Source organism: Grammomys surdaster, unplaced genomic scaffold, assembly GCF_004785775.1.
Source record: "Grammomys surdaster isolate TR1022 unplaced genomic scaffold, NIH_TR_1.0 215, whole genome shotgun sequence".
NCBI lineage: Eukaryota > Metazoa > Chordata > Mammalia > Rodentia > Muridae > Grammomys > Grammomys surdaster.
This window is the reverse complement of record NW_021604660.1, coordinates 3,493,135-3,513,618: the sequence shown is the minus strand read 5'-3', so window position 1 is coordinate 3,513,618 and position 20,484 is coordinate 3,493,135. Positions and strand designations below refer to the sequence as shown.

At 41.4% G+C, this 20,484-nt stretch overlaps 1 protein-coding gene across 2 annotated transcripts in view; it reads right to left on the bottom strand.

Moving 5' to 3' along the window:
- Nucleotides 1-272: 272 nt before the first annotated feature.
- Nucleotides 273-20,484, bottom strand: part of Man1a1 (mannosidase alpha class 1A member 1) — a 170,044-nt gene continuing 149,832 nt past the window's right edge. For both annotated transcript variants that reach the window (XM_028772584.1, XM_028772585.1), the window contains exons 9-13: nt 19,428-19,543; nt 14,311-14,530; nt 13,385-13,557; nt 1,229-1,344; nt 273-857 (exon numbers count right to left, since the gene is read on the bottom strand). In XM_028772584.1, coding sequence (XP_028628417.1) covers nt 731-857; nt 1,229-1,344; nt 13,385-13,557; nt 14,311-14,530; nt 19,428-19,543 — 752 coding nt within the window. In that variant the 3' untranslated portion in view covers nt 273-730. The remainder of the gene's footprint in view (nt 858-1,228; nt 1,345-13,384; nt 13,558-14,310; nt 14,531-19,427; nt 19,544-20,484) is intronic.

The following is a 20,484-nucleotide window of genomic DNA, read 5'->3' as shown; positions in this document are numbered from 1 at the left end:
GATACAGAGATGACACAGGGCATTAGAGCAAAAGCAGAGAACAAAATTCAAAGTGAGGAAACATGAACATAATCACCCAATATAAAGATACTGCATTTGTGACGAGATGAGGCCATGGTCGCCGGCTCTTCTGGGATGACTTTCTCATCTGAATCACAATGAGAGTGAAGTACTTTAGAAGACATTCTATCAAATAATGATAGACCTGCTAAGAGGCTGTCACAGTTGCAAGAACTGTCTCTAGTGGACAGACAAACCAGATTAACATGAACTTGAAGATGAAAAAAAAGCTATTTTTTAATACTTAATTTATTATTATGGCTTTTTGCAACATGGCAAAACATTACAGCTCGAAGCAGACAGCATCTCCTCACAGAGGAGGAAGAAGTTTTGCAGTCAAATCAAATCATAATCAAGAGGTCACTGGTAGACGGTTCTATTATGAAAATGATGTCGAGACTTCATGAATTTCAGAAACAATAGATTCCTTGAGAAAAAGAAGAAGACGAGCAGAATCTGCAGATCTACTAGCCGAATAATGAAACAGGGAACTGAGGTCCACTTAGGCTTATGCTACTAAACATAAAAGACTGCAAAACAATTTTAGAACTTAGGAATAATCATAGACTTTTTCCAATCAATAAGAGTTCATCATATGCCTGATTACCAGAAAAGGAATTATTAAGGTATGCAGTGAGGGAACGAAGCAGAGTAAAATAGAAAATGTCTTTCATTTCTCTTTGACATCAACTTCCTTCTTCTGTTCACGGAGTACAGGGAAAGGATGAGCCTCGGTGTTGAAGATCCAGTGTTCGAGTGGAAGGAGGTCATCATCAGAAAATATCAAGTACAGATACCTTGAGGGAGAAAAGAATGACAGAATATGAGGCACAAGAAACCTTGCCACAGAGACACACGCATGTCTCTGCGTATCCTGTAGAGAACCATGGACCACAGTTCTAACACCCACAGACCTTAACATGGCATCATTCATGCTTGGGTGCTAGACTATGAGAACCACACTGAGTAGTCCCAGGCCATCTGCCTCAGCAATAACTACAAATACAAATACAGAGACGGTGCTGGTATCACACCTAAACTGGAATGGCTCCTGCACACATCAGTCACATTTGGTATACTATGAATGTGTATATCCTGAAGACATCTGTAGAGAAGATCTCCTTGGGGGCCTTAGTCACACACCTGGAGAACAATTTTATTTACTTACTTCAGAGTCTCTGCCAGGAAGAAACTTTGCTGCACATCATCATAACTCTCACGGGCAATGTAAACATCCCGTAGGCCTGAGTAGCCTCCGTTCACTCTGCAGTGAGTTTCCAGAGCCTGAATTGCCAAGAAGAGACGGGAAAGTCAGGAAAGTGATTATCAGTAGTCTTCTATTAGATTGTCAAATTCAGACAAGACGAGGTTTCAAAGGCAATAAGAGCTTGAGAGCGTTTTTGACAGAAAATTTAAAAACTATAAAGTAAAAAGGCAAATAAAGTGAAAAAGGCACACGACCTATGGGCTTTATGTTTTGCCTCAAGAGAAACCCTTGTCTGTGTGGTTTTGGAAAAGTCTGCATTCATTTCTATCATTTGTACATTGTCCAGAGTAAAGTTCGGTAATTCTAAGACCACAGGCTATGAATAGACCATTGATTATTTTGCAAATAAAGTTTTATTAAACTATAGTTAGACTACCTTTGAATGTAAAGTGTCTGTGGCTGTTTGCATAACCATGTTGGATGTGAGTAGTTGAGGAAGAGACTACATTGTCCTTTACAGAACAGTGTGCTGATCTCTGTCTATGGGTGTCCTTAATGTTAACTACAACTGCAAACCATTGGCCAAGAAAGTGTGCTGAGACCTCAAAACATCTACTTTCATCACAATATACCACCTCTGTATTTTTCCAGTTAAATCTTATGGGATTAAAAAAAGAAGTATAGCTAACTATTAATGATGCCAGTGATTGGAAATGAAGAAAAGTGAGTCTAGAATCCATTGCAAAACCCAGTTTTTTCCTTTTCCTTAATATGGTAGAGAAGAGAATGGGATAAATTCACTGATAACTTCAGAAGCTTAGAGAGAAATGGCCTGTTGCTCCGTGAACACAATGAATATTGGAAAAGGAGATGGGCTGGGAGTGTGGGGATGAAAATGTATGTAAAAACTTCAAATCCCGCCTTCCGTTTTGTTATCTGTCAATAAATTGACTACTGTTTGTAGACTGTTTCCCCAGAAGCCCTCATTCTTACTTTTTAGCCTTAACTGATGTATTGTTGACAAATAAAATCCTCATCTATTTGAGATGTATTAGCATGCTGCTTCCTGTACAGATTGTGAAATGACTACCACAATCGGGCTAATCAACATATCCAGAGCATCTCGAATGATTTTACATGTGTGTGTGTGTATTTGTGGTGAGAATCCTTGAGATATACTCACACATTGTAATTCACTATAGTCACCATGCTATATAGTATAGTAATCCTCCAAAAGGCTCCCCCCTCCTCTTTCCTCCCCTTGTCCAGGGTTTCTCTGTGTATGCCTAGCTGTCCTAGAACTCATTCTGTAGACAAGACTGGCCTCGAAGGCCTTGAACTTTTCCTGCCTCTTCCTCCTGAGTACTAGGATTAAAGGTTTGGGCCACCACCACCTGGCATATGTTCATCTTTTAGCTGAAATTTTTAAACCCTTTGACTAGTGTATGTGGTATACGCCGCTTTCTTCTTCCTCACCAGGTCCTGGTAACTACCATTCTGCTCTCTAGTCCTGTTACGAAATTCAATTATCCTATGTTCTACATGGAAGTGCAGAGCCTTTCTGTGTATGGTTGTTCTGTTTAGGATAATGTATGAGTTCCACTGTATATGTGTGCCACATCTTTAGTCCTTCATCTACTGAGGATATGTACTGGTTACTGTCAATCATGCTGTTATCGATGTGAGATTGCAGACTTCCCTAGGTCTTATGGCATGTCCTTGGATATATGCCCAGAAATTGGACTACTTTATCTTTTTTTTTTTTTTTTTTTTTTTTTGGTTTTTCGAGACAGGGTTTCTCTGTGTTGCCCTTGCTGTCCTGGAACTCATTCTGTAGACCAGGCTGGCCTCCCAAGTGCTGGGATTAAAGGCGTGCACCACCACCGCCCGGCTGGACTACTTTATCTTAGGACTACTCTATTTTTAATTTTTAAAGGAATCTCCATACTATTTCTCATGATGGCCATCCCAGTTTTTATTGTCATCAACAGTGTACAAGGGTTCCCTTTTCTTCACATACTTGACACCACTAGTAATCCCTTGACTTATTTTTTTCTTATAACAGTTGTTTTCATAAATCTGAGGAGATCTCACCGTAAGTTTGGTTTGTGTTCTCTGTGATGAGAGATACTAGAGCCTTTTCATATAGTTTTTGGCTACTTGTATGTCTTCTTTGCAAAAAGAGGCCCATTGAGGTTCTTTGCCCATTTTCAGAATGGGTTATCTTTCATCACTGAGTTGTATGAAGTCACCGTTTTGGATATTAGTTCCTCATAAGATACAGTCACCAAGTGTACTTACATACTACCAAGCAATAACATCTTATGGGAATGCCATCATACATGTGGTCAGATAGAAGAGTCATCATACAGTTACATAGTGGCAAATGGTTGAAACTAATTTCTATGCCCTGTTACTTTAGCTTAGTTGATTGTTTCCTCTGCTATGCAGAACTGTTGAAGACTGATGTGGTCCTGTGTGTTTCATTTTAGTTTTGTTGCTGTCCTGTGAGTATCAAATCCAATGAAATCATTGCCAGGCCAATGTCAAGAAGATTTTTTCCTTAGTTTTCTTCTAGGAGTTTTATTTCGTTTACATCTTATACTTGATTTTTTAAATATGTCTTTGTTTTTGTATATTGTATGTATTTTACATTTTTACAGGCTGCTTGTTAATAAGCATATTCCAGACAGGTTTTTTTTTTTATCCCATTCTAGGAATTCTATTAAGTCCATGGCAAAATAAAATTGCCATCTAAGACCTAGTCCTGAGTCATAGAAAGTTCAGATGGTTCATCTTCCCTGCCAACTTGACTAGGGTTAGAATCATTTAGAAAACACATCCCTGGACATGCCTCTGATGGTGTTTCCAGAGAAGCTTGGTTGAGGAGAAATATTCTTGATGAATACGGGTGGAATCAATCCACTGGGTGGAGTCCTAGATTGAAGGAAAAGGAGAAAAGGAGAAAATACTTGCTCTTTGACTCCTGACTCTGGATGCACTGTGACCAGCTACCTTATGTTTCTGCTGCCTTGACGTCCCCAACATGACAGACCCTGCCTTCTAACTGAGAGCCCAAATAAATCCCCCTGTTCTATGTTGCATTTGCAGATAATTTTTGGGGGGCCATAGCAATGAGTTCCATAACGAGTAGAGAAAACTGCTATCAAGGAGTGGGGGCAGTGCTATCTATAATAAACCTGATCATGTGGCTTGTAGTCTGTTCAAACTGGTTGGTGGGAGGGCTATGGGAGAATTTGGAGGGCTCGGATAGATAAGCACTGCAGTGCTATAAGCAAAGGCTAATGAGTCCTTGTGGGGAAAATATGGACAGAGGCGGCTCAGCTCATGATGTTGTAGAAAGGACCACGAATTCTCTTGGGAACCAGACTTGGGGATATTTGGGTTATATTCTGAAAAGAATGTGGCTGCACTGTTCTTGTGTCCTGAAATATTGAGTGAGCCTGGAGCTCTCGAACAATGGACTGAATTGTTCTGTGGAGGAAATGTCAAGATAGCATAGGACACAGGCTGCGGTGTGATTATTTCTTAGTACACGTATCCAGATTTACAGCAGGAAAGGGCAGAAAGATCTTAAAAATGTTAAAGAGATTAACATATCTAAGAAACTTCACATGTTTCCCGGAGACTATGGGAAAGGTTTTCTGAGGGCAAGATCCCATCGTCCAAAGTTAGAAATTGTAGAATTAATGTTGTAGGAGAAATCTTGAATTGAGAACATTGCTAAAGGGTTTCTCTGCTGGAATAGAATTGCCTTGGAAAGTCCTTCCCGATGTTCAGCCACCAAATACACAGAGGCCACAGCAGCGAGGGCAGAGGTGCTAGGTTCTTCCTGAGCTGACAGCAGAACTTAGCAGTATTGCTCACACGGTGGTCGTTTTGTAGTCATGCAAAATGCAAGAATTTCTGGGTAATTAAGTCTTATATCAAAGTCCCCAAAATGGCAGTGGCCAGCAGCGTTTGGCAGGGTTGCATTCTTTACCAGGAGCCTTGGAGAGACCATGGCATAGAGCTGTGAAGGTAAAGCCTAAGCTGTAAAGGAGATACCAGGATACACTATTGGCCATCTGTTGACAATACCAGTTGGCTTTATGTGGAACAAGCCAAAAGGTGAGGGTACCTGGGCTGGCTGCAGTTTGCAGAACTGGAGAAGCAGGGTTCTTTAAAGCTTCTGGATCTCAGAATGATGGTACCACAAACCTTAGATGCCAGGCATGGAGGCATAGGGTTTCCTGTTTTTCTTTCCTTCGGGTTTCGGTCTTGTTTGACAAGTCTTTCCTTGCCATTATTCCATTCCTCCTCTTTGGAATGGAAACATTTGCTCTATGTTACTGTATATTGGAGGTATATAATATGGTATATAAGATGGAATTTTGATTTTAGAGAGGCTGATGGTTAAAAGATTGCCTTAAGGAAAACAACAATAGCAACCAACCGGATCCCCCAAAGCTACTAGGGATTAAACCACCAATCAAAGAGTACACATGAGGGAAGACCCATGGCTCCAGCTGCATATGTAGCAGAGGATTTGTCTTAATGAGGATCACTGAGGGGGGAGCCCCTTGGTCCTGTGGAGGCTCAATGACCCAGGGTAGGGGAATGCTACGGCACTGAGGCAGGATTGGTTGGGCGGGTGGGGGAGCATCCTCATAGAAGCATGGGGAGGAAGGAGGGGATAGGGGATTTGTGGTGGGGAAACTGGGAATGAGGATAACATTTGAAACGTCAATAAATAAAATAACCAATAAAAAATGAAAAAAGAGACTGCCTTAAGTCTCAGACAATTTTGTACTCACGCTTTTAAACAAAGCATTTTTCATTGTGAGATGACCATAAACCCTTTCTGGGGCCAGTGATAGAATGTGACAGATTAAAGTATGTCTGAGTCTCAAGTTGAGTTGTCAAAGGTTGTACCTGTGATGCTTCCCTGTCTACTCAACCCATTCAATACCTCTGAGCACGCCCATGAGTCCTGTGAGCATGGGAGGGTGCTTTCAGAGGACGTAATTGAGGAAGGAAGTCTCACTGTCTATGTGTGTCATACCATGAATGCGGTCCCAAGACTGAATAAAACCAGAAAAAAAACATTTCATTCTCTCTGAATCCTGTCTGTGGACGTAAACAGCTATCTCAAGTTACCTCAACTATTGCTTTTCCCACCATGCAGGATATACCTTCAAACACGAACATATGAAAATATTTTCTTTATTAAATTGCTTTTGGTGGCTATTTTGTGAAGCAGCGAGACATTTAACTCATAAAACCGTATAAACAAAAGAGCAAAGACAGATTAAAATCATGATACATTATGAGTAATAGCGAACTGTAAAAAAAATATAAGGTAACGTTACTCTTAATTTCCTATTCTAATTTCTATTACTTATATTTACATTTTTCCTTTATAAATCACAATTTTGTCTTTTTAGAATATGTATGCACATATGTATTTCTGCACGGGTGGAGACGTTTGTATGGAGGCTGGAGACCACAGCAAACGTAAATCTTATGAAGACAATCACCTCCTTTGATACAGGGACTATCATCAGCCTGAAGCTCATCAATTAGGCTAGACTATTAGGATTGGCTAGCCATCCCTAGGGACCCTCTTGTCCATACCTCCCCAGTGCTGAGATTAAAGGTACACGCTGAGCCTGGCTTTCTGTGGGGGTGCTGGGGATTGAACTCAGGTCCTCATGCTTACAAAGCAAGTAGTTTAACCAACTCTTGCCATTCCCTGGCTATTTGTTTTTTTCTTACAACTTAAAATCATATGTCAATTTCCTGAAAGTTACAGGCCTTTTCATGCTAGTTGAGAAATACTTTCATAAGCTAGAAAAGGGGTTTGAAAAAAATTATACTTTGAAAATTAAGCTCAAAAAAAAAAAAAGAGGAAAGAGAAAGCACATGGCAGGTATGACGGCTCACGAGCAATCAGGGACACTGCACCCGGTGCTCAGCCACAACCAACAGATACTGCCAAGGAGGTCACTGACTTTTCACACCAGGGACATAAGGCAAAGGAGAAGAGAGCAGCCATCCATGAGAAGTACTTAATTGCTAGGTTAAAGAAGACTAAGCCAATGTGCTATGTGAACAAAGAAAAGAAAAAATCTCCATGATTTAGTACTTAGGAGGAAAAGAAAACCTTTCAAAAACGAAATGCTGAGCTTAAAACAATGCCTCAATTAAATTCTAAATATTATACAGTAAGACAATTGAGGGAGAGCTCCAAAGGCAACGACTACATCCTATTATTTTTTTTCCTTTCCTTTTTTTGATAGAAAGGGCTTTTTGATAAGCAGCCAAGTATCAGATGTGAGGATTAAGCCAAATTTTATTTGTAAATTGAGAAAAAATGGTCAGCATTTAAAAAAAAAACAGGGGAGGTTATTCTGAGATATAATGAAACCGAATTTCCAAATATTTCCTTAAAACGATCTTAATCACAAAACGTTCCCTAGTCCATTCATCCACTCCCTTGAAGCTCTTTGGGTGATAATAAGCAGAGACAGCCAGGCATGGTGATTAGCTCTCCTTTCTGTCCATGGAAATTTTTATGAGTTCTTTCATTTGATACAGAGCTGGCAGATGGACATAGCGGTGCAGGGCTCTGATTTCAGCACGTAGGAGGCTCAGGCAGGAGTACTTTGAGTTTGGGCCAGCCTGGGTTAGCTAATGATACCCTGTGTGAAGCAAACAACAAAACCCCAGCTACCCACTTATCTCACCATCTACCTATTCAACCAACCAACCAAGGAGACAAAAGAGATCAGAAAAAGGAAAGAGATAAAGCATTGCCTTTGAATATACACAACACAGACATCTTCCTTTTCAGTTCGTGTCCACTCATGGTTTTTCTCCCATAATTCCTCATTGGACAATAAGCACAATAGTTGTGCTGGCTAGTTTTTGTCATCTTGACATATGTTATAGGCATTTGACAGGAGGGACCCTCTATTGAGAAAAGGCCTCCATTAAGTTCAGGCTGTAGGCAAGCCTGTAGAGCATGTTTTTAAGTTAGTGATTGATGGGGAGGGTCCAGCTCATTGTGAATGGTGCCAACCTGGTCTGGTGGGCCTGGGGTCTATAACAAAGCAGGCTGAGCAAGCCATGGGGAGGAAGCCCGTACGCAGCACCCCTCCTTGCATCAGCCTCTGCCCCGTTTGAGATCCTACCCTTACTCTTCTAATGATGAGCAGTGATGTGGACCTGTCAGCAAAATAAATTCTTTCCTACCCAGTTTACTTTGGGTCATGATATTTCAGCACAGCAAAAGAAACCATGACTAAGACAGTAGTCAAGAACACAAAGTTGGTGAGAGTGGGACCACTAGATTTGCTAATTGCAGCCACTGAAATTCCTTAAGATGGGCAGAGCCCTCAACATAGGCAAAGGAATACTTACCACAGTACAAAGGTCTTTCAGCAGCCTAGCTATTTTCAAGTTTTTGAGGCTTTAGATAAATCAAAATTAATTTAGAAATGAGGATAATGTAGAAGACCCTTTTCAGTTTCCTAAAACTAAACACCCCCAAGTCAAAGTCTAAATGCATGAACTTCTATGCAGTGGCTGGAAATGCTATCACGAGTCCTCTTATTTTGTATAATTAATATGTGCTAATAACAAAATCACCCCCTCAACAAAATTATAAATGTTGAGATATGAGGACTGTGAAGCTGGGAACAACAGGCTTCCTGGGCTAACAAGACGGATGCTCATTCTAACTGTCTCTCGGCAATGGAAACAGTCACATCTTGAGCAAATCATTTCATTTAGTCTGCTCTGGCAGTGCTCAGCCTCTGGGCATTTTGTGTAAGGGCTTATGTTATTAGGGACCAAATGTGCTGCAGCATGCTAATAGCATAGGACAGGATGTTAGGGCTGTTTATTGTGATTGTAGCCTGAATCAGTGGATGGAAGACAAACTTGACCCGGACTGATTATAATCTGGGGTTGGCTGAGGAAGCCAATAGCTAGCAAGACCAGTCAGACTTAAGTCAGGAAGCACTGCTATGAAGATAGAAGTTGAATAGCCAATCCATGGAGATTTGTAAGAGTCAATCCCAAAGCTATAATACCATTAATGGTGTCTGCTTGAAATTGCTCTGGTCTCAAGGAGAAAACAACAAAGGCTCAGGCAACACAGATGTATTAGAGAGAATTTGGAAGGAAGGATCACGTCTGGGGAAGTAGAAGTAGGATTGGGAAAGAAGCACTATTCTCTCAGATTCAGAACGTTGGCATGCAAAGAGTGAGGTGCAAGGCATCAAAGAAAACTGAAGAAAGCAAAAGTCCCATGAGGACTTATCGTCTGTGGATCAGCTGCGATATTACCTAATCTGTATGAATAAATAGGCACTGCTATTATTCAGATAAATCTTATCTGCCAGCTGTCGCATATTCAATCAGGACAAATGCAATACAGTTCTTGTCATTACTGATAGAGAGCAAATGAAGGACCAGCTAGAAGTTCCTTCTGGTAGGTGTGCTCACAAGTACCCGGATGATCATAATTACTGGAGTGCTATTTACTCAGGAAGGCAGGCTCCAGTGTTGCACTGTGGCATACACATTGCCCTAATGTATTTAAAGTAATTATCGTATCTAACGAAGACATGGAAATTGGTTTTACTGAGTGTATCGGTGAAAAAACACTGAGTAAAGGGTAATATTTGTTGTGTGTGCGTGTGCGTGCAAGAGAGAGAGAGAGAGAGAGAGAGAGAGAGAGAGAGAGAGAGAGAGAGAGAGAGAGAGCTGTCACCGTAATATACTTAAATACTTATTAATCATCTGGGAGATGGACATGCCTATGGGAGATTATCTTGATTGCATTAGGTGTCAAGACCCATGTACTGTGGGTGGCATTAGTCCCTAGATGGGATTCTGGACTACTTAAGTGGAGAGAGGTTGTTGAATGACAGCATTTCTCAGCAGGGTGCCCAGTTGCTTCAAACTCCAGCTGCTTTGACCTGCCTCCCCACCATGGACTGTACCTCAGAACTGTGAGCCAGAATAATGGAATAAACCTTTTCTCCCTTAAGTAGCTTTTGGAGAGTATTTTATCATATCAACCAAGAAAAGAAACTAAGACAGTGATTGTGCGTGTGGGTGTGCGCATCTGTGTGTGTGTGTGTTTGTGTGTGTGTGTGTAATACAAAGGTGACTTTGAGTATCGATTCTCACTTTCTGTCTTGTTTGTGACAGGGCCTCTTATCTACCCCATGCTTCCTGGCCCATGAATTTCTGTGGATTCTCTGATTTCTGCTTCTCATCTTGCAGAAGAAACACTAGGACAATAGACATATGCTAGCATGCCTGTATTTATGTTGTTTTGGGTGATTTGAATGCTGAGGCTCCAGTGTGTAAGGCAAGTACTTAACCATTGAGCCATCTCCACAGCCCAGAATGCTGGGTTTGACTATAGAGGTGTACTAACTGGGTTTTCAATGCCCTACATTTTAGCAGTTCCCTGAAAAGTCACATGCAATATTGGTTGTGAGTAGGGAGTTTATTGAGATATCTGGAAGGAAGTGAGTATGTGTGAGTGAACCAGAAAGTAGTAGGACCCGTGCAATGAGTGGGCTCCAGCTGTGTGCAATGAAGGACAGGTCATAGGGCCGAGCAGAAAACATGTACATGGTAAATGTGTTCTTTAAAGAAGAATAGAATGGTTAGACACCAGCCCTAGAATCTCACTGGCTAAAGACTGCCTTTGAGGCCAACTCCCCCAACCACAGTGAGCTGCCTACAGGAAAGTGACCCCACCTCTTCCTGGCATGGCTGCAACCTGTGATCTCTTAGGGCTAAGAGGGAGGAGCAAAAGCCAGGATCAGAATGGCTAAAGCAGGGCACTTCTGCTACACAGCAAGGGCCCTTCACTGGGGCTGCTGGTGAAGTGCAGGGACCACAAGGATGGGCAAATGTGTTGCCATTGCCTACGGGGTCAAGACTTTCATCCATAGAAAAGGCAAGACCTCAGGAGTCTGTGCTCAGTACTCCAGCTAAGTCTTAATTGAAATTACTAGGAGCTAAATCAGGGGACACCTTGGTTTGGACAGAGGGAAATAATTTCATAGTGCATGTCACATTAAGTAAAAAAAAAAAAAAGAGGTAAAATTCACCTATAGGAAACCACGGCTATTATTACAAAGACACCCCCGTCACTGAAGAATCAAGCAAAGCCATTTACTGCCGACCAAGTACCAGAGATCTCCTCTTTTTGATAGTCTTTGTTATACATTTTTTCCTTTGTACATTTAATATCTATAACACTGCCATGAAGTGCTGTCATGAGTGGTATGTGAAATGACATTGCCCCCTACAAATTATGCTGTTAGATTTTGATTGGGGTGTGTGTATGGGTTGTACAGCTATGTTGACTTGTGTGAGTATATGTGGGGGTCAGAGGTCAATGTTGGGTATCCTCTGTCATTTTGTATTCTGAGGTAGCTCATTGCTGTGACTAGACTGGCTGGCCAGTTGAGAATCTTCTAGTTTCTGGCACTCTTAGCATTGTTTGGGTTACATGATCACACAGCCATGCCTGTATTTTACATGGGTTTGGGGGTTCTGAACTCAGGCTCTCATGCTTGTACAGTAAGCCATGTATCTTTTTTTGAGGTAGGATGGTTTCAAACTAGGTATATAGCAGAGTATGACCTTGAGCTTTGATCCTGTTGTTTCCTGAGGGCTGCATTCTAGGTGTGCACTGCTATGCACAGTGTATTAATGCAATAACCTAACCCCAGGCCTGTGTGCTGCAATACAAGAATTCTAGCAACTGAGCCATACCCCCAGTCCTGGTGTCAGATCTGATGAAATACATTATTCTTGATGTTTCCAATTTAAATCAGTATTTGCAATTCAAGCTCCTAATTCCTTTGCAGGCCAAGTCACAGCCAGCTCCTTATCACTGAGGCTTGGATGAAATTCACTTTTAACACATTTCCTTCCAGAGGAAAAAATGTAAATTTAAACAAGTGGAATCACTACTGATTGAATATAATTAGAGAACTGAATATTTTACTAAAAATGCCTGGCGATTAGTGATAACAGATACACTAGGTGAAGAAGGAGGTAAAGAAGGTTAATCAGTGGCTTCCCAAGGTGATTTTTTGCTTTACACAGACTTCCTGAGACTTCCCAGAGAAGTCCTTCCTACCATCAGTGTTTAAGGCAGCTAGCTTTCTACTAAGAAGCTAGGGAGAAGTGTCTGCTTGCTCTCACTCTCTTTCTTCTTTCTTCTTTCTGCATAATAGCCTTTAAAACTAGCTATGGTTTGATGTATAGCTGAGGGCACCTCCTGTGGTCCCAGCACAACAGATCTGGGAGATAATGCTCCATATTGGGTAGGAAGAGACCCAAGAAAAGCAGTTAAAGCACATAGTGAGATAGAGAAATTCTGATGGTGGACAACCACTATCCAAGGCAAACTGTTCTCTAAGTTCTTCTTAGAGCTAAGGATATAGGTCACTTTAGGTCAGTGGCTCTCAACCTTACTAATGCTGAGATCCTCTAATACAGTTCATCATGCTGTGGTGACCCCCAACCAAAAAAGCATTTTCATTGCTACTTCATAACTATACTTTTGTTCCTTTTATGAATCATAATGTAAATATCTGATATACAGGCTATCTGATATGCTACCCCCAAAGGGGTTGTGACCTACAGATTGAGGAGCTCTGCTCTACGCAAAAGCATAGGGCATCATTAAAGCCCAAGGACTAATGGGAAAACATGGATTCTGCAGTGATTTCAAGTAGAAAACAGACAGTACTGAACACCCAGAAGTATCTGTCTAGTATCTCAGTTAGGGTAACTTCATGCTGTAACATGCCTTTCTAGATCCTTCTGTCTAGATATATATCCTTCTGTATTCAAGTCTACCTGTAATACAGTTTTATTATTGTTCCATAAACCAAAGCTAAAGGCCACACTATACAGTGAATTGGCCGGAAACAGCCAGTCCTGAATGGAACAAACTTGATAAAGATAAGGAAATCTCAGAAAATATGCCACAGCAGATTTGCAGTCATCGTTGAACATTTTTTGCACTAAGAAACTGATCTGTAAGAAATATGCAAACTAAAACATCACCTCTACAGCCTCCCAGGCCCAGGTCCTGTACTTGGGATCGTGAGTCAGTCGCCACATGTACATGTACGTCTCGATGACCTCTGGACGTAAGATGTAATACTTTTCATTTTGCCTTGTGGCAATAGCTTCCACACCGCCATCAAATCGAAACGCTTCTGGTCCCAACTTCACATCTAGAGCACATGCAATCAGTTAACAAGGGTTACCTCCTGAATAAGGGTAGGACCTCGACAAAATCAGAAAGTATGTAACAACCCTGAAGACAGATGCCAGGGAGATTAAGGGAGAGCTATACACACCGTACAACACACAATACTCAAGATACTTCTAAATTTGTATCAGCTAAAAGAATCCATTTTAGAAAGTGACAATTCTTTTTTTTTTCTCTTTGTCCACATTTAACTCCTGTTTACTGAACACTCACCAGGTGCTTATAAGGCACTACAGCCATTTGCTAAGTGGCTGAAAGCTGAGTGGTTGAGAATTCCCTTAGAATGTCACAAAAGGCCAGTTATTTAATCTTTGCATTTAAATGCCTATTTTATAAATAGGAAGCCAGACATATAATCTCCTTATGGGGCTTTGGGGAAAGTTTCTTTTTGTATTAGGTCAGAGACCCTTGCTCAGTGTTATTGAGGTAAAGCAAAGGTCAGTGAATAAGCTTAAACTTGTATGGCCTATTTTTTTGTTACTCGACACACTAAGATGTGTATTTTTGTACATAGCAGTGACTTTTAAGTACAAGCATAATTCCTTTAAAAATATTAGTATTTTTAATACTAATCACAAATTTCACAGTGGTTTTCTTTCCCCTCTCTCCTTTACTCTCCCTCTTCCTCCTGGAAGATGGCCACGGCAAAGCCCTTTATTGAATGAAATCAAAGCTTGAGGGAATGGCCTGTGAGCCGAGAGTAACATATACTCACACGTGCGATTGTAAGACTCATGACAGGTGCGGGCAATTTCAGCTCCGAGTTCAAGGTAGTGTTGGGCCCGGGCTTCTGGAGCTCCGTCTGCCCCAAGTGCAAACATGCCTCCTGCAAAGCATGTCAGGTGGCCCATTTTGTGTTCCAGAAGCCCCCCTTTCCACTCTGCGATGTACGTTAGTCCCCCACTTGACTTGCGGATCAAGTGAGTCTCGATGGCCTGAAAACAAGACACGTTAAATAGTCTGTAGCTTTTCTCAAATTCATAAATTCTGTTTTATTATTGTGTAATCAATTATTTCATTTTCTTTCCTCTTTTGCTTTGAGATATGGCTTTGCTATAGATCACAGATTGCCTTGAATTCACTATGCAGGGCAGGATTGCCTTTCACAGTAATTCTCCTGCCTCAGTTCTTGCGTGCTGGGATTATAGGCATATGCCACCAGTTTTACACTATAATTATACACACACATACACTTTAATTGCGTATGTGAACATAATTAAAAAAACTACAATTTAAAACACTGTTTGCAATTTGCTTGTTGTCTCAAATCTAATTTCATCAGAAATGTTCCTGCTATCTGTATTTTTTAAATGCTCCATTTCTTCATCTGGTTAGGATTTTCTCTATTGGCCCATTGCTTTGTTTGACTCCACGACCAAACACTTGTCATTCTCATTCCCTAAATGCCATTCCCTTCTCCAAGACAGGACACCGACACCATGTCTCAGCTGAGTCGAAGCTGAGACGAAGCCCAGGTCCCACTGTAGATGAAGAACAGAACGTGCTAGGGTCTAAAATCCACAATGGCGGCATTGCTGTTTTTCCCCTCTTAGGCTTGAGCAGCAAAAGGGAGTGGGAAAGATAGGCTGTCCCAGAGTCAGAGAATAAGGATTTAGATGATATCTCTGAAGCTTTTGAGGAGTGCTGCAGGTAACTCGTTCAGCATGTCTATAAGTCTTAGTATACTCCTCATCCATAACATGGAAACAATGCTCTCTACGGTGAAGACTCTGCAGCATTTTGTTTAAAAGAAGTCAGTATAGACACTAGCCCTGGTAAGCCACTTATTTACATTTCTTGTGCAGTGATAAAAGACCAATCAGATGGTTTAGGGAGATGGCTCAGTAAAGCATGGAGAAAAGCTGTCATTGGTGGCATTGCTGTAAATCTCAGTGTTTGGGAGGAGAAAGTCGGCGGCCTGGGCCTTGCTGGCCAGCCAGAGTAGCCTCATCAGTGAGCTCCAGGGCAATGACAGACAATGTTATAAACAAGGAGGCCAGCTCCTGAGGAATGACCCAAGTTGACCTCTGCCCACATGTGCACATGAGAAATTAAGTCAAGTGCATCTCCTGTTTATTCTCTTGAGAAACATATTACTGTACAGTTGAAAAATTTAAAGCAAATGATATTTAAATCAGGGATAAAAATAATATTTACAAAACTGATTTGTAAGATATATTTTATTTATGCCCATGAACTGCTGATATTATCAAAAACTAGGTTAGAAATAAAATAAGCCTTGTATTTAAAAAATCATAAAGCATGAATTAGGTTTGGAATCACTAATTTCCAATTCTTCTGCTAGAGAATGATCACTATGACATAGGAAGAAAAGAATTCTCAAGGGTTTGCCGTGATCTCTGTTGTCAGAAAAAGGAGAGATTTTAGGATGCACATTTTGGAAGGTAAAAGAATGACTGATAACGAATACATGGGCAGATAAAACCCTTTCTACTTTTATTAGAAATAAACAAACAAAAGCAAGACAGTCAGAAATAAATGAACACCGCTGTGCTCATTAGCTGTGGTTAAGCTAATTTTATTGATGGTTTAGTTATCACATTAATATTTCATTCTCATTTAATGCAACTGAACATCTTAGCTATTTACACTTCTCATAACACAAATTGCACTAAAGTCCTTCAAGCAGATACTTGTTCATCACCCAGGAAATTATTCTTTCTCCATGGCAAGAGTAATAGCTTTTGAGCACCGATTAGAGCAACATTATTACCCTGTTATGGAGAGTGAATAAACTACTATATTATTTTTTGCATGATTCTGACCAACTTGCTGCCTCCTAAAATAAACTATGATGAAGTTCTGTGCCCGAAGCAATGGTTTTGTGTGGAGATGAAAAAATGTAAATATACTCTAATATGACTCTAGTAAATAAAATTGTGTGTGTGTCAAATCTATAGGGAATTGATTGAGGAAAGAGAGCACGATATATTATTCCGTAGTTTAATTCTTCCATATTTGTATAATTTGATGAAGCCTGTGAACTCTTAAATGCTACATCACTTGCCCACATATCTTGTCCCATTATAGAGTCTGTGTGGTGTCCAGGGAAGGCCCTAATAACCAGACAAGAGGGCAAAGTACTGTCTAGTTAAAGCACTCTTATCTGAATCCACCTAAAGTTAAAACTTGTGAGCATGTCCCCACTGACTCAACAAGTCAGAGCAATAATACACACTGCTGTCTTCTTGATAAGAACAGGCTTGGTTTATGTTTTCTATTTGTTATGTTCTTCAGGCTGGCCATGACCTCCTGGAGTCAACTGAACCTTATGTCTCAGGGGTGAATTACTGCTCCCCATTTGTATGCAATGTGTTTTGATCATGTTTACCCTCTCCCAAGTGCTTCCCCAACTTCTTCCAGACCCCCTCTGCCTCCTTTCCCTACTTCATGTCCTTTTTAAGAAAAAACAAAACAAAACAAAACAAAACAAAACAAAACAAAACACCCCAACCCCTCACCCCTGAGTCTGATTAGTGCTGCCCTCATGCACTGCAGGGGATGTGGAAGCCAACCTTGTGAAGGAACAGGTGGGGTGGAGAGGGAGGTGGCACAGGCTCCTGCGACTCTGCGAAGCCCTGCTCTGTCATACAGGTATTAGATCTAAATTTGCTCTGGGCACACTTGGAGACAGCATAAAGGACCCGAGGCCGGGAAGGTGGCCTCTTCCTAGTCTTCACAAAAATCCTCACTGGTGATGATACTTTCCCACTCCTGAGTTACCTCACCAGGCAGAGCACGATAAGTGTGGCAAGATATGATGGGGGCTTGGGACTGGGTCAGACAGTGTATGAAAGCTTATGGACTGGGCAGTACACTTAGATCTGTATCCTCATGCTGGTCTATGGAGTCAGCTTTCCTGAGATGCATCATGTGACTCCATGCCTCTCACCCCCACCCCCACCCTCGCTCTTGTTGCCACAGTGCACATAGGTGTGACATTATGGGCAGCCTACCAATGGCTACAACCCTGAAGAAAGAGGATTTCCCCAACCCAGCATATACGTAGCAGATGTGTAGTGTGGTCTTCATGCAGGTCCCCCAACAACTGGAGTAGGGGCCGTCCAGGAATCTGTTGCCTGTCTGTGATCCTGTTCCCCTAACTGAGCTGCCACCTTGACTGGCCTCAGTGGGAGAGGATGCACCTAGTCCTGAGGAGACTTGATGTGCCGAGTGTGTGTGTGGGTCCTCAGGAGGGGCTTTTTGTTTTTTCTAACTTTGCTCTGAAACTTGAAAATATACAATGGGTTGAATTTTTTTTTCTTTTTTACAATTAAGATCACAGGAAACACTTTGCCCCATTTGTTCTTAATGGATTTTCCCATCAACTGTTTGTCTAAACAGAATACGCTAAGAGTTACATGGGAACGGCTCTAGAAATTGGGGGAAAAATGCTTCAAACAATATTTCAAATGGGCTCTTTGTGGACTATCAAGGCCTTAGTGGGCGACTTTGAATTAAAACAGTTAAAATGTCTGCTAGGATGCTAATTAGATGACATATGCAAAACAAATTATACTGAAAGGAATTCTCAAGATTAATACCCAAAACCTCACTGGGAGGAGGAATGGGCTGTCTAGCGGTACCAAATGAGGACAGGACCAGAGGGACCACAGCCTAACTTGCATTTGATGTTCATTACAGGCTGTAATACAGGCTCCGTTACACTCCTCTTCCTAAGGAGTTTCTGATGCCTGCTTGTGAGAGTGAAGGGCTGTGGTTGGCTCAATGAAGCCTTCAACTGATCCTGGAAGGACACGTACAGAATACTCAATCTTGGTAGCCAGGTCAATGCAAGCTGCATTATATTCCAACAAACAAACCACCCAGACCTACTAGTGAGGACAATACATTTAGGACAAAGACTTAAAATAAATGGCGTTATAGGTGTCTAAGGCCAGATGTGATAGTGTGTGCCTGAGATCCCAGCACTCGGGAGGTGGAGGCAGGAGGAATGGTTTGATGTCATACTGGCTAGATAAGGTTCCATGCCATCCTGGGACAGATGAGGGCCCATTTCAACTTTTCGCCCCTATATACGAATAGTGTAGACTACAAAATATTCTGAGCATTCAAGAAAAAGGTTAATTTTCCGTGGATTTAGCTATAATTTTATTAGAGCTCTGGAGATGAGTTCAAAAAGGAGCACCGGACAGCCAGGGAGCACCAGCAATTTCAACTTAGCCAGTTTTCAGGATATTAAACCCCAGACTCCTTCCCCATAAAGGAAAATGTAGCAATCAGAAAAGAACATAGTCACATTCTTAAGGAAAGGGGTATATCCCAGGCAACCTGCCATCAGGCAGTGCCACTGGGGCAACATAACAGAGGCCCCAGTATGATCCCAGTGGACAGTGTCATCTTCAGTCAACACTGTTTTCCATATGATCTCTTGTTGACCAGAATTGTATCCCGTCTATGACCACCTGTCTTCACACAGGTGGCTGTAGCTCAGGTTGGCTTGGAACTCACTCTGTAGCCAGTCTGACTCTAAACTCAAAGCAGTCCTCATACCCTCTGCCCACCCCTCTCCCAATGTTGGAGGTACAGGGGGGTCACCACTATGCTTGGCTAAATATATGACACAGGTGGGATTTGAACTACATAATAACTTCCAGTGCTCTGTTAGAACCAAAATTGTAAGGACAGTTATTACGGTTAAAACAACACTGCAGACATCGAACTCTCCCTGACTGAAAATACTTTATAAGACACTCATGAAGTACTCTATATTTTTTTCATTAAAGCTTGATTAATATGCAAGTTGTAAGGCAGAACTGACTAGTAAGGATGATTTAAATATTGGGTTACCTGAATAGCATCAAAATACATCTTCTTGGCTTCGAGATCTGTCTTGTCAGACATTAACCATGCCTTAAGCAAATATTCATAAAAGCTGTCTCCAAGTCCTCCAATGGACACATGATCTGAAAGAGAGAGAGAGAGGGAAGTGAATTTCCCAGTGACTCAGCTTTTAATTCCGATAATGAGGCAAAATCATATCAGTGGCTAGGATTCAAAACCCCGTCAGTTGCAGCTCAATGGAACACGTGAGTCCCAACAAATCCCCTCTTTCAGAAAGACTTTCTGAAACCAGCAGATGGACTGTGAAGTCACGTGATGTGTCCTCACTAGTCACTGGGCTACTCCTGCAAACAGGATGAAACACTATGAGGAGGTCACGTTGAATTCTAAAAACCTGGTTCTCTACTAAAAAGAAATAGGCAAATTAAGATGGTTAAGTGTTTTAAATTTAGTTTAGATCTGAGTAATATAAAACTCCAGTAAGATTTTAGGCATTAAATAAAACAAAAAACTTAGAAGCCAGAGACCCCATAGGTTCATGTTGTTTTTAAGACTATGTAGCTTTTCTGTTGTTCTGAGTCTGAGGGGAGAATGCAGATGTGGCAGGTTTAGTGAAAAAGGAAGAAAGCAGGGCTGGAGCACTGCAGCCATGGCTCAGTGGTTAAAAGCACTGGCTATTCTCCCAGAAGACACTAGTTCAATTCCCAGCCTCCACATGGCAGTTCACAAGTGTCTGTAATCCAGATCCACATGATTGGACACCTTCACACAGAGATACATGCAGGCAAAACCACCAAATGCACATAAAACATAAATACATAAACCAAAAAGAGAGAAAAAGAAATAGAAAAAAGAGAAACCAGGAAGTGGTGGCACACACCTTTAATCCCAGCACTTGGGAGGCAGAGGCAGGTGGGATCTGGGAGTTTGAAGCCAATCTGGAGTGAGTTCCAGGAGAGCCAAGGCCTTATTACACAGAGAAACCCTTTCTTGAAATACCGGAAGGAAGGAAGGAAGGAAGGAAGGAAGGAAGGAAGGAAGGAAGGAAGGAAGGAAGGAAGGA